The sequence below is a fragment of the Pseudophryne corroboree genome, chromosome 2 (genome assembly GCF_028390025.1).
Source record: "Pseudophryne corroboree isolate aPseCor3 chromosome 2, aPseCor3.hap2, whole genome shotgun sequence".
Classification (NCBI taxonomy): Eukaryota; Metazoa; Chordata; class Amphibia; order Anura; family Myobatrachidae; genus Pseudophryne; species Pseudophryne corroboree.
Window position 1 is genome coordinate 480,396,557 of NC_086445.1, and position 14,394 is coordinate 480,410,950.

The following is a 14,394-nucleotide window of genomic DNA, read 5'->3' on the forward strand; positions in this document are numbered from 1 at the left end:
TGTAGGAAGAGTTTCAGTGGGAGATAATATATTCAGTTGGTGTTGTTTTGTGTTAACACTAGGACACCTAATTAAATCTCCAAAATTTGTGCAGAGTGAAAGTGCAGTTCAACATGGAGGAAATGTTGAAGCCCTGACTGATATATCTATCGGCCAGCAGACTTTGCTTGAGGGTCAACAGACTCACATTCAGTTGATACATGCAGAGTTGTCTGAGATCAGGCAGGGTGGGCAGGAGTGTGAGGTATTACAGAAATTTACTCCAGCTTATTATATTGAAGCATTTCTATGCACCTTCAAACGCACTGCGATACGGTTGAAATGCCCAGAGCAGGAGAGGACTGCCAGATTGGCTCCCTGTATAAGGGGAGACGCAAAAAGCTTATATTGATTTGGCTGCATCTGAGGCAGACTCTTACCCTGCGCTTAAGATGGCTATACTCAGCAGAATAGGTATGACAGGGCCCAGCAAAGCCCAAGAGTTCCACGAATGGCGGCTAGACTCAAATGAGCCTCCAAGGGTTCAGCTGGCCAAAATAGCCAGGCTGTGTAAAGCATGGTTGTGGCCAGATAAAAACTCTACTCAGCAAATAGTATAGATGGTTGCACTGGAAGTGGTGCAGCCGTGGGCCCTATAGACTGACCCCCAAATGTTTGAGGAGTTTTCAGTAGTGATTGAGTGGTACTGTACATTACCCTTGGAAAGCGAGGAGGGGACTCACTGCACTTGCCACGCATCAGGCCCGTTTACTCACTTCGCTCGGCACAGGTTCTATTCCCACTCGGTTGGTGGAGTGGACCCACCAATCAAGTGGGATTTTGTTTGTCAGTAAAGTGCCGGCATGCGGGATTCCGAGTCGGTCTCCTGAACGCCAAGATTCCGACAACCGGTATATATATATATATATATATATATATTCATCACAAGGTCTAAGGAGCACCAAACGGACTAAACAAGACAAATATAATCAGTATATTGGACAACAAGCAAAATTATACAACCAAGAGCAAGGGAAGTATGAAAGAACTGAAGAGTAGGATAGCGACTCACTTTGGAGTAACCAGAAGTGTGAACTGGGAAAGACAGTAGGTGAGTGATTTAAGGGGTTCAATAATGAGTTATGAGGAAACCGGAAGTAACGGACCGCGTGTTCGACAGCATCCCCTGGCAGCCTGATGCAGCGTGAGTGGTTGTGAGGTCCCTCTACCTTGGGACTCCGCACCAGCAGTCACCTGGGAGTGCCCAGTAACTTTACAACCGCGCCAGTGTGCAGCATTAGATATAACACGCAGTCTGTTGGTAAAGACCACCTGATATTCTCCTCTGTGCAGGGTAGAGGTATTGACTGATAGTAACATCATATCACATACGGGCCACCATTTATCAAGCCTTGGAGAGTGATAAATAGCACGGTGATAAAGTAACAGCCAATCGGCTCCTAACTGACATGTCACAGGCTGTGTCTGAAAAACAACAGTTGGGATCTGATTGGTTGGTACTTTATCACCATGCTATTTATCACTCTCCAAGGCTTGATAAATCTGGGCCACGGTCAGCATTTTACTGTTCTGGAGCAGCAATTTTGCATTTGCTTTTACACAAAAAGTTTCTGTTACAATGTAATCAGGTAGCACACAGCTGTGAATGGATTACTGATAGACTATTCTGTTTAAACATCACATACTGTACATTTATGATCTACCGAACAGCATGTCTGCAGTTATTGATATAGAATATAGCTGGATGTGTGCAATTGTATTTTATTGTCTATATTATTCACCATTTCTTTTGCCCATATTTTAGGTGTTTTAATAATGATGGATTAGTAAATAAATATGTTTTACTGAATTCAAACAAGCAACCTGGTATGAATGCTCCCATTTCTTCATTTTAATTAGTATTTTTATAGTATAGTATATATTCAGTTCCACAGTATGGGGACAGCTGTGTTAGTCTGCATAATACATATTCATAATTTATTTATTTATTAACAGTTTCTTATATAGCGCAGCAAATTCCGTTGCGCTTTACAATTGGAAGTAATACAGATTACTGTTATTAACCAGCACACACTATTTTATTGATTTTTCATGTTGAGCACAGGAATAGACTGAAGTTGAAAGCGAGGAAATAAACTACATGCAGACTGATGCAGACATACAGAAGAAGAAAGGCTGGGAGCTAAGTTAGCAGACAGGCAAATAAATAAGCAGTACTGACTAAGGCAAACAAGAGAAGCACAGGTCTAGACGAGGACTGGGAATAAGCAGAGATTCCAAACAACAAGGAACAAGTAGCTGGGCAGAAGGCTGACAAGAACTGACAGCATATCCACCAGACGGGTGGTATTCATGTGACTGGCGGTCGGGAGACCGGCGGTCACATGACCTTCACCAACATCCCGCCCTCTCACTATCCCGACGGTCGGCATGCCGACCAACAGGGGCTATTTCCACTCGTGGGTGTACACGACACCCATAAAGTGGTAGTATCCTCCGAGGCCGCAGCGTGGTGAGCCCGCAAGTGACTTGCTGCACTCGCCCCTCCCCGTCGGGATCCCGCTGTCGGTATGCTGCTGGGATCCTGGTGTCGGTATGCTGACCGGTGGTCTCCTGACTGCCGGTCTGCCATACCACACCCCACCAGACAACTACAGAAGGGCAGGTGGGTTATAGAAGATATAACTTACAATGCACCAAAGCCCTGACTGTGCTTTAATAATTCAGGGAGCTAATCAGAACCCCAGAACAGAGGCAGACCCATGATCAAATGCCGGGGGTTTCCTGGTACCTAGAAAACACCCTTCTCCACAATATGAGTGTTCAATCATCGCACCACAGAAGGAATCTGATTAGTGGCTTACCGTGATCATTGGGCCTGAATATGGGCGGGATGTATTAACATACATCGCCACCCATCACAGCGATGTTGATTGCATGTGTACGAACATATGCAATCAACATCGCAATGTGGTAAAGGAAGCCCCCAGCGATACCTGTGAGGTGGTCTGCAGGGGGTCTCCATCACCTCCCTGGGCTCTCTTTCTCCTCAGCTGCTGGGAACAAGGCAGCAGGCAGTCCCCGGCGCCTCCTCCCCCTGCACCCGGTTGACCTTCGGCTGTGTTGCTAGGGGGTGGAGGAGTTTACCTTCCGGGTCCAGGCTGCCTGGAGGAAGGTATGCCGGGGTGGAGGGGGGTTGGCATCTGCTGCGGGGGGTGGCAGCCGGCGATAAGAAGCCCATAGGCTTCTGTAGGGTATCGCCACCCTGGGCGGCGAAAACCCGGCGGCCAGGTCTTCGTACATGTGAAAATGTGGTTTTACTGCATTTTTCCCTTAGTACATCCCGCCCTGTGTTTGAAGTGCTGTATTACATAAACTGCACTTTGTATGGGGCAGATTATAGCTTGTTGCATGCTAATTATGCATCCTGCATGGGCTGGTGACAATTGCTCTACAATCAAACATTTTGAAACCCTACTCCAGAAAGTCTACCTCTCAGGAACCTTGCAATTCATTATACTGGAGCTGAGCAGCTGCACATACAGAGACAGGCCCTTTACAATTAATTACCCTGCAGCTCAGTAGCTGCAGGTGCAAAAGGAAGTAACCCGGCTGCTTACTAACAGCCAGGACCAACAGGTGGCTGCCTATAAACCGTTGGGACCATCAGCCATTGTGGTTGGCGTGATGCTGTGTCCTGTGGAATGGAGTGAAGTTGATCCTAGTTGGGAGGAAATAATGAGTTAGGTTTAGGGCATCTTCAATTTGAGAAAGCTTTGGGACATCTAGGAGGAGATGTCATTGTCGGGTAGAGAACGAGAGGACAGAAGGAGAGGAGATGAAAATCTGTGTATACCCAGAATAGAGGTGCACTTAGATGCTGATGGAACTAATGAGATCTGCAAGTGAGGAGGTGTAAAAGGAGAAGAAGGTGCCAAGAGCATACTTTTGTGGGAGACGGGATGTAGAGACAGAGAAAGAGTTATTAGAGCAGTTAGAATTCCACCATGAGAGGAAAAAAATCACAGAGACCAAAAGAATAGAGTATTTGACGGAGGGGATGGTGGTCCACAGTATCAAAGGCAGGTGACGTGCAGATTAATGAGCCTTGGGTTTGGCAGTGAAAAGGTCATTAGTGACCTTGGAAATGGTGGCTGCAGTAGAGTGAAGGGAGCAAAAATAAGACTGAAGCGGGTCTATGAGAGAATGGGAGGTTTTTTTTAGCAAGAGGAAAGATAGCTATAGGGTGTTGTTTGCCAAGAGAGTCCGGGCTAAGTGAGATTTTTTGTTAGAATGAATGAGATGAGGGGATACTTGAAGGAGGAGAGGGTGTTACAGTTGATAGGGACAGGTTGAAGAGGTGGGAGATGGTATCAAGAGAGAAGGAGAGTGTGAATGTGGACAATTGGGGAGGTGTAAGGAAGGGAGGATGAGAAATGGGCACAGACTTCAACCCCAGTGGTGAGGGAGAAGGAGGACTGGGTGAGAGGGCATTTGGAGACAGGAAACAGAGTTGGTACAGAAGGAGCATTTCAAAAAAGAAATGTAATGGTGGATTGCATTAAATTTACATGTGAAATGGGTGGCAAAGTGTAAGGTGCAGTGAGGATGTAACGGAGGTGGGAGTTGCAGAGGATTGGAAGGCTGGGAGGAAATAGACTTGAAATCTCATTGTTTGGTGAGATAGGCAAAACTTTAAGAGGTGAGGACATATTTAAAGTGGAGAAAGTCGTCGATAGAGCTTGACTTTCTCTAGATCCGCTCAGCAGTGCAAGACCATTTTTGGAGGTAGCAGGTGAGTTTGGAGTGCCTGGTTAACTCCAGTGAAGAGAACAGACCCTGTATAAGGTACTGTTATTTGGGTTTGCTATATTTGAAAGAGCTTGACAATTAAAAGTTGGTGTAATTATTTGTGATTTCACTAATAGTGTCGATTATTAACTATTACAAGAATCTATTTACCCACATGAAATAAGCTGTTGACTAATAGTATTAGTCATATTTCAAAAATTAATAAATTAATTGTTTCCAGTTATATTAATCTATTTGTATCTTATCATGTATCAACAGGTTATCAATATTATGGGTATATATGTTGGCTCAGGTTTAGCCTCCACTTGTGATACGCTCATGTCTCAGGTATGTTGTAAAAAATAAAATAATAAAATATGGTTTTGTGTGTGTATGCATAACATATAAGCTATTCTAAATTAATATTGAAAAATAATACAGTCTTAAAAATGAATTTTAATGACCTACCATAGAGGATACTGGGGATCCATTTAGTACCATGGGGTATAGACGGGTCCACTAGGAGCCATGGGAACTTTAAGAATTTGATAGTGTGGGATGGCTCCTCCCTCTATGCCCCTCCCACCAGACTCTGCCTAGGAAACTGTGCCCGAGGAGACGGACATACTTTGAGAGAAGGATAAAAGGATAGTGGTGAGATTCCGAACCAGCACACACAAACAAGAGGAAAACGATGCTAACAAAACTTGAAACAAGAACAGCAACAGCTGAACAAACCAGAATACTTAACCAAGTAACAGTGCAGGAAGAACGAAGCACTGGGCGGGCGCCCAGTATCCTCTACGGACTACGAGAAAAGGATTTACCGGTAGGTAATTAAAATCCAATTTTCTGTTACGTCCGAGAAGATACTGGGGATCCATTTAGTACCATGGGGAAGTACCAAAGCTCCCAAACCGGGTGGGAGAGTGCTGAGGTTCCTGCAGAACTGATTGACCAAATTGAAGGTCCCCAGAGGCCAAAGTATCGAACTTGTAGAACTTTGCAAACGCGTTCAAACCTGACCAAGTAGCTGTTCGGCAGAGCTGTAAGGCCGCCCAAGAAGAACCCACCAACCTAGTAGAGTGGGCCTGTACAGATTTAGGAACCAGCAATCCTGCCGTGTAATAAGCATGCTGGATAGTGAGCCTGATCCAGCGCACAATTGACTACTTTGAAGCAGGACACCCAATCTTATTGGGATCGTAAAGAACAAACAGCGTGTCCGATTTCCTGTGAGGAGCTGTTCTCTTTACATACACCTTCAAAGCCCTCACAACATCCAAAGACTTTGAAGTAACAGAGGTGTTGGTAACCACCGGAACCACAATAGGTTGGTTGATGTGAAACTCCGACACCACCTTAGGAAGAAATTGCTGTTGAATCCTGAGTTCAGCTCTGTCCTCATGGAAAATTAAATAGGGGCTCTTTTGAGACAACGTCCCCAGCTCAAACACATGTCTTGCTGAAGCCAAGGCCAACAGTGTGACAGTCTTCCATGTAAGATATTTTACCTATTCTACCTCCTGTAACGATTCAAATCACTCCGATTGAAGGAACTGCAGCACCAAATTGAGATCCCAAGGTGCTGTGGGAGGCACAAAGGGAGGTTGGATGTGCAGAACCCCTTTCAAGAACCCTCTGGACCTCAGGGAGAGAAGCCAATTGTTTCTGAAAGAAAATTTACAAGGCTGAAATCTGGACTTTTATGGAGCCCAGATGTAGGCCACATCCACACCCGACTGCAGTAAAAGCAGGAAACGTCCCAGATGAAATTCCACCGCAGAATATTTACTGCTCTCACACCAAGAGACATATTTCTTCCAAATACGGTGGTAATGTTTAGATGTAACCCCCGTTCCTGGCTTGGATCATAGTCGGGATCAGGGATGCCTCTCCCGGCTAGAATCAGCTGTTCAACTTCCATGCCATCAAATGTAGCTGTGTTAAGTCTTGATAGACGAACGGGCCCTGTTGCAGAAGATCCTCGCGAAGAGGTAGAGGCCATGGATCTTCGAGGAGCATCTCCAAAAGGTCCGCGTACCAGGCCCTTCTTGGCCAGTCCAGAGCAATGAGAATTGCTTGAACCTTTTCCCTTTTTATTCTTTCAGAATTCTTGGGATCAGCAGAAGTGGAGGAAACACGTACTCCATCTGATAGACCCATGGAGTTGTCAGAGCATCCACCGCCACTGCCTGTGGGTCTCTCGACCGCTTGAGCTTCTTGTTGAGACGAGAGGCCATCATTTCAATTTGTAGACATCCCCATCCACGTGTCAAGCACCTGAACACCTTCGGGTGAAGGCCCCACTCCCCCGGGTGTAGGTTGTGTCTGCTGAGGAAGTCTGCTTCCCAGTTGTCTACTTCTGGGATGAAGACCGCCGACAACACGACAGCGTGTTTTTCTGCCCAGAGGAGAATTCTTGATACCTTTGACATTGCTGCTCTGCGTTTTTGTTCCGCCCTGTCGGCTTATGTACATCACTGCCGTCACATTGTCCGACTGAACCTGAATGGCCCAATCTTGAAGAAGACATGAGGCCTGCAGAAGGGCGTTGTATGTAGCCCTGAGTTCCAGAATGTTGATTGGAAGGACTACTTCCTGACTTGACCATCTTCCTTGAAACTGCACTCCCTGGGTGACTACTCCCCAACCTCTGAGGCTTGCGTCCATGGTTAACAGAATCCAATTCTGAATCCCAAACCGTCGGCCCTCGATTAGGTGAGAAGTCTGTAGCCACCACAGAAGGGAGAACCTGACCTTTGGCAACAGAAGGATCCTCTGGTGCATGTGAAGATGCGATCCGGACCATTAGTCCAACAGATCGAGCTAGAAGGGTCTTGCATGAAACATTCCGTACTGAAGTGCCTTGTAAGAGGCCACCATTTCCCCCAGAAGGTGAATGCATAGATGCACCAATATCCGGGTTGGATTCAGAACATCCCGAACCATCGACTGGATTACCAATGCCTTTTCCAATGGAAGAAAAACTTTCTGCAACTCTGTGTCCAGTATCATTCCCAGAAATGGGAGCCTCCGAGTTGACTCTAAGTGAGATTTCGGAAGATTTATAATCCAGCCGTGATCCAGGAGTAGCTTTGTTGTGAGGCCAATGCTGTCCAACAACCTTTCCCTGGATGGTGCATTTATCAGAAGATCGTCCAGGTATGGAATTATGTTCACTCCCTGCTTGTGAAGGAGAAACATCATCTCTGCCATCACCTTGGTGAACACCGTCGGTGCCGTGGAGAGACCAAATGGCAGGGCCTGGAGCTGGTAGTGACAGTTCTGCAGTGCAAACCATAGATAAGCCTGGGGAGGCGGCCAGATCATTATGTGAAGGTACGCATCCTTTATATCCAGAGACACTAGGGATTCCCCCTCCTCCAGACCTGAGATCACCGCTCTGAGAGACTCCATCTTGAATTTGAACACTCGTAAGTACAGGTTCATCGATTTTAGATTTAAAATCGGCCTAACCGAACCGTCCGGTTTCGGTACTACAAACAAGTTGGAATAATATCCCTTGTTTTGGAGATGAGGTGGGACTGGAACAATGACCTGAGTCTGTACCAGTCTTTGAATGGCATCCTGTAAGGTTATACTTACCTCTTGTGAAACTGGTAAGCCTGATTTGAAGAATCTGTGAGGTGGGAGCTCCTGAAACTCCAGTCTGTAGCCCTGGGAAATAAGATCTATGACCCAGGGATCCTGGCATGATGTTATCCAGATATGACTGAAAAACTTTAGTCGAGCTCCCACCTGCCAGTCTTCCAGGCAACGCGGTTCACCGTCTTGCTGAAGTCTTTGAGGAAGCAGAGCTATAGCTCTGTTCCTGAGAACCGGCAGCTGCTAGTTTGCGTGGTTTACCTCTAGCGCCTCTGGTCGCTGTAGAAGAACCACTGATTTTGCCCTCAAACTTGGCAGTCCGAAAGGACTGTAGATTAGGTCCTGAGTAGGCCTTCCTGGCTGGGGGAGCTGCAGAAGGAAGATACGTGGACTTAAGCAGTAGCTTTGGAGATCCATTTATCTAGTTCATCTCCAAATAAGACCTCTCCTGTGGAGGGTAGGCCTTCCACGCCTTTCCTGGAGTCCGCGTTCGCAGTCCACTGACGTAGCCATAAACCCCTGCGTGCTGACACTGCAATAGCAGTGGTGCATGCATTAAGCAAACCTATTTCTTTTATGGCTTCCACCATAAAGTTCGCAGAGTCCTGTATATGTTGCAGGAGTAAAACAATCTCTCCCCTAGATAAGGAATCCAGCCCCTCAATTAGGTTACCTGACCATTTAGCAGTGGCTTTAGTAATCCACGTACAAGTTATAGTGGGTCTCTGGTCCACCCCAGCAGCCGTATACAAGGATTTGAGTGTAGTCTCAATTCTATGATCCGCCGTGTCTTTCAAGGAGGAAAGGAAAGGATGAGAGTAACCTGTGAGGGATCTGAAATTTCCTATCAGGATTAACCCACGGTTCTTCAAACAGGGTATTCAGTTCCTTTGATACAGGAAACATGACTAAGGACTTCTTCTTTACATTAAAATAAGATTCCTCACACTCCTCTGTCACCTTATGTGGAATTTGCAGTAGAGATGAGCGGGTTCGGTTTCTTTGAATCCGAACCCGCACGAACTTCACTTTTTTTTTCACGGGTCCGAGCGACTCGGATCTTCCCGCCTTGCTCGGTTAACCCGAGCGCGCCCGAACGTCATCATGACGCTGTCGGATTCTCGCGAGACTCGGATTCTATATAAGGAGCCGCGCGTCGCCGCCATTTTCACACGTGCATTGAGATTGATAGGGAGAGGACGTGGCTGGCGTCCTCTCCATTAGAATAGATTAGAAGAGAGAGAGAGAGAGAGAGATTGTGCAGACAGAGTTTACCACAGTGACCAGTGCAGTTGTTGTTAAGTTAACTTTTATTTAATATATCCGTTCTCTGCTATATCCGTTCTCTGCCTGAAAAAAACGATACACAGCAGTCACACAGTGTGACTCAGTCTGTGTGCACTCAGCTCAGCCCAGTGTGCTGCACATCAATGTATAAAAGCTTATAATAATTGTGGGGGAGACTGGGGAGCACTGCAGGTTGTTATAGCAGGAGCCAGGAGTACATAATATTATATTAATTTAAAATTAAACAGTGCACACTTTTGCTGCAGGAGTGCCACTGCCAGTGTGACTAGTGGTGACCAGTGCCTGACCACCAGTATAGTAGTATATTGTTGTATACTATCTCTTTATCAACCAGTCTATATTAGCAGCAGACACAGTACAGTGCGGTAGTTCACGGCTGTGGCTACCTCTGTGTCGGCAGTCGGCACTCGGCAGGCAGTCCGTCCATCCATAATTGTATAATTATATACCACCTAACCGTGGTATTTTTTTTTCTTTCTTTATACCGTCGTCATAGTCATACTAGTTGTTACGAGTATACTACTATCTCTTTATCAACCAGTGTACAGTGCGGTAGTTCACGGCTGTGGCTACCTCTGTGTCGGCAGTCGGCAGGCAGTCCGTCCATCCATAATTGTATTATTATAATATATACCACCTAACCGTGGTTTTTTTTTCATTCTTTATACCGTCATAGTGTCATACTAGTTGTTACGAGTATACTACTATCTCTTTATCAACCAGTGTACAGTGCGGTAGTTCACGGCTGTGGCTACCTCTGTGTCGGCAGTCGGCAGGCAGTCCGTCCATCCATAATTGTATTATAATATATACCACCTAACCGTGGTTTTTTTTTCATTCTTTATACCGTCATAGTGTCATACTAGTTGTTACGAGTATACTACTATCTCTTTATCAACCAGTGTACAGTGCGGTAGTTCACGGCTGTGGCTACCTCTGTGTCGGCAGTCGGCAGGCAGTCCGTCCATCCATAATTGTATTATAATATATACCACCTAACCGTGTTTTTTTTTTCATTCTTTATACCGTCATAGTCAGTCATACTAGTTGTTACGAGTATACTACTATCTCTTTATCAACCAGTGTACAGTGCGGTAGTTCACGGCTGTGGCTACCTCTGTGTCGGCACTCGGCAGGCAGTCCGTCCATCCATAATTGTATTATAATATATACCACCTAACCGTGGTTTTTTTTTCATTCTTTATACCGTCATAGTGTCATACTAGTTGTTACGAGTATACTACTATCTCTTTATCAACCAGTGTACAGTGCGGTAGTTCACGGCTGTGGCTACCTCTGTGTCGGCAGTCGGCAGGCAGTCCGTCCATCCATAATTGTATTATAATATATACCACCTAACCGTGGTTTTTTTTTCATTCTTTATACCGTCATAGTGTCATACTAGTTGTTACGAGTATACTACTATCTCTTTATCAACCAGTGTACAGTGCGGTAGTTCACGGCTGTGGCTACCTCTGTGTCGGCAGTCGGCAGGCAGTCCGTCCATCCATAATTGTATTATAATATATACCACCTAACCGTGGTTTTTTTTTCATTCTTTATACCGTCATAGTCAGTCATACTAGTTGTTACGAGTATACTACTATCTCTTTATCAACCAGTGTACAGTGCGGTAGTTCACGGCTGTGGCTACCTCTGTGTCGGAACTCGGCAGGCAGTCCGTCCATCCATAATTGTATTACAAAATATACCACCTAACCGTGGTTTTTTTTTCATTCTTTATACCGTCATAGTCAGTCATACTAGTTGTTACGAGTATACTACTATCTCTTTATCAACCAGTGTACAGTGCGGTAGTTCACGGCTGTGGCTACCTCTGTGTCGGAACTCGGCAGGCAGTCCGTCCATCCATAATTGTATTACAATATATACCACCTAACCGTGGTTTTTTTTTCATTCTTTATACCGTCATAGTCAGTCATACTAGTTGTTACGAGTATACTACTATCTCTTTATCAACCAGTGTACAGTGCGGTAGTTCACGGCTGTGGCTACCTCTGTGTCGGAACTCGGCAGGCAGTCCGTCCATCCATAATTGTATTATTATAATATATACCACCTAACCGTGGTTTTTTTTTCATTCTTTATACCGTCATAGTGTCATACTAGTTGTTACGAGTATACTACTATCTCTTTATCAACCAGTGTACAGTGCGGTAGTTCACGGCTGTGGCTACCTCTGTGTCGGCAGTCGGCAGGCAGTCCGTCCATCCATAATTGTATTATAATATATACCACCTAACCGTGGTTTTTTTTTCATTCTTTATACCGTCATAGTCAGTCATACTAGTTGTTACGAGTATACTACTATCTCTTTATCAACCAGTGTACAGTGCGGTAGTTCACGGCTGTGGCTACCTCTGTGTCGGAACTCGGCAGGCAGTCCGTCCATCCATAATTGTATTACAATATATACCACCTAACCGTGTTTTTTTTTTCATTCTTTATACCGTCATAGTCAGTCATACTAGTTGTTACGAGTATACTACTATCTCTTTATCAACCAGTGTACAGTGCGGTAGTTCACGGCTGTGGCTACCTCTGTGTCGGAACTCGGCAGGCAGTCCGTCCATCCATAATTGTATTATTATAATATATACCACCTAACCGTGGTTTTTTTTTCATTCTTTATACCGTCATAGTGTCATACTAGTTGTTACGAGTATACTACTATCTCTTTATCAACCAGTGTACAGTGCGGTAGTTCACGGCTGTGGCTACCTCTGTGTCGGCAGTCGGCAGGCAGTCCGTCCATCCATAATTGTATTATAATATATACCACCTAACTGTGGTTTTTTTTTCATTCTTTATACCGTCATAGTCAGTCATACTAGTTGTTACGAGTATACTACTATCTCTTTATCAACCAGTGTACAGTGCGGTAGTTCACGGCTGTGGCTACCTCTGTGTCGGAACTCGGCAGGCAGTCCGTCCATCCATAATTGTATTACAATATATACCACCTAACCGTGGTTTTTTTTTCATTCTTTATACCGTCATAGTCAGTCATACTAGTTGTTACGAGTATACTACTATCTCTTTATCAACCAGTGTACAGTGCGGTAGTTCACGGCTGTGGCTACCTCTGTGTCGGCACTCGGCAGGCAGTCCGTCCATCCATAATTGTATTACAATATATACCACCTAACCGTGGTTTTTTTATACCACCTAACCGTGGCAGTCCGTCCATAATTGTATACTAGTATCCAATCCATCCATCTCCATTGTTTACCTGAGGTGCCTTTTAGTTCTGCCTATAAAATATGGAGAACAAAAAAGTTGAGGTTCCAAAATTAGGGAAAGATCAAGATCCACTTCCACCTCGTGCTGAAGCTGCTGCCACTAGTCATGGCCGAGACGATGAAATGCCAGCAACGTCGTCTGCCAAGGCCGATGCCCAATGTCATAGTACAGAGCATGTCAAATCCAAAACACCAAATATCAGAAAAAAAAGGACTCCAAAACCTAAAATAAAATTGTCGGAGGAGAAGCGTAAACTTGCCAATATGCCATTTACCACACGGAGTGGCAAGGAACGGCTGAGGCCCTGGCCTATGTTCATGGCTAGTGGTTCAGCTTCACATGAGGATGGAAGCACTCAGCCTCTCGCTAGAAAACTGAAAAGACTCAAGCTGGCAAAAGCACCGCAAAGAACTGTGCGTTCTTTGAAATCCCAAATCCACAAGGAGAGTCCAATTGTGTCGGTTGCGATGCCTGACCTTCCCAACACTGGACGTGAAGAGCATGCGCCTTCCACTATTTGCATGCCCCCTGCAAGTGCTGGAAGGAGCACCCGCAGTCCAGTTCCTGATAGTCAGATTGAAGATGTCAGTGTTGAAGTACACCAGGATGAGGAGGATATGGGTGTTGCTGGCGCTGGGGAGGAAATTGACCAGAAGGATTCTGATGGTGAGGTGGTTTGTTTAAGTCAGGCACCCGGGGAGACACCTGTTGTCCGTGGGAGGAATATGGCCGTTGACATGCCAGGTGAAAATACCAAAAAAATCAGCTCTTCGGTGTGGAGGTATTTCACCAGAAATGCGGACAACAGGTGTCAAGCCGTGTGTTCCCTTTGTCAAGCTGTAATAAGTAGGGGTAAGGACGTTAACCACCTCGGAACATCCTCCCTTATACGTCACCTGCAGCGCATTCATAATAAGTCAGTGACAAGTTCAAAAACTTTGGGTGACAGCGGAAGCAGTCCACTGACCAGTAAATCCCTTCCTCTTGTAACCAAGCTCACGCAAACCACCCCACCAACTCCCTCAGTGTCAATTTCCTCCTTACCCAGGAATGCCAATAGTCCTGCAGGCCATGTCACTGGCAAGTCTGACGAGTCCTCTCCTGCCTGGGATTCCTCCGATGCATCCTTGCGTGTAACGCCTACTGCTGCTGGCGCTGCTGTTGTTGCCGCTGGGAGTCGATGGTCATCCCAGAGGGGAAGTCGTAAGCCCACTTGTACTACTTCCAGTAAGCAATTGACTGTTCAACAGTCCTTTGCGAGGAAGATGAAATATCACAGCAGTCATCCTACTGCAAAGCGGATAACTGAGTCCTTGACAACTATGTTGGTGTTAGACGTGCGTCCGGTATCCGCCGTTAGTTCACAGGGAACTAGACAATTTATTGAGGCAGTGTGCCCCCGTTACCAAATACCATCTAGGT

The 14,394-nt window shown here is 45.6% G+C and overlaps 1 protein-coding gene across 2 annotated transcripts in view; it reads left to right on the plus strand.

Moving 5' to 3' along the window:
• The first annotated feature begins 5,075 nt into the window (after nt 1-5,075).
• Nucleotides 5,076-14,394, plus strand: part of LOC135029510 (multidrug and toxin extrusion protein 2-like) — a 220,671-nt gene continuing 211,352 nt past the window's right edge. For both annotated transcript variants that reach the window (XM_063953858.1, XM_063953859.1), the window contains exon 1: nt 5,076-5,139. In XM_063953858.1, coding sequence (XP_063809928.1) covers nt 5,083-5,139 — 57 coding nt within the window. In that variant the 5' untranslated portion in view covers nt 5,076-5,082. The remainder of the gene's footprint in view (nt 5,140-14,394) is intronic.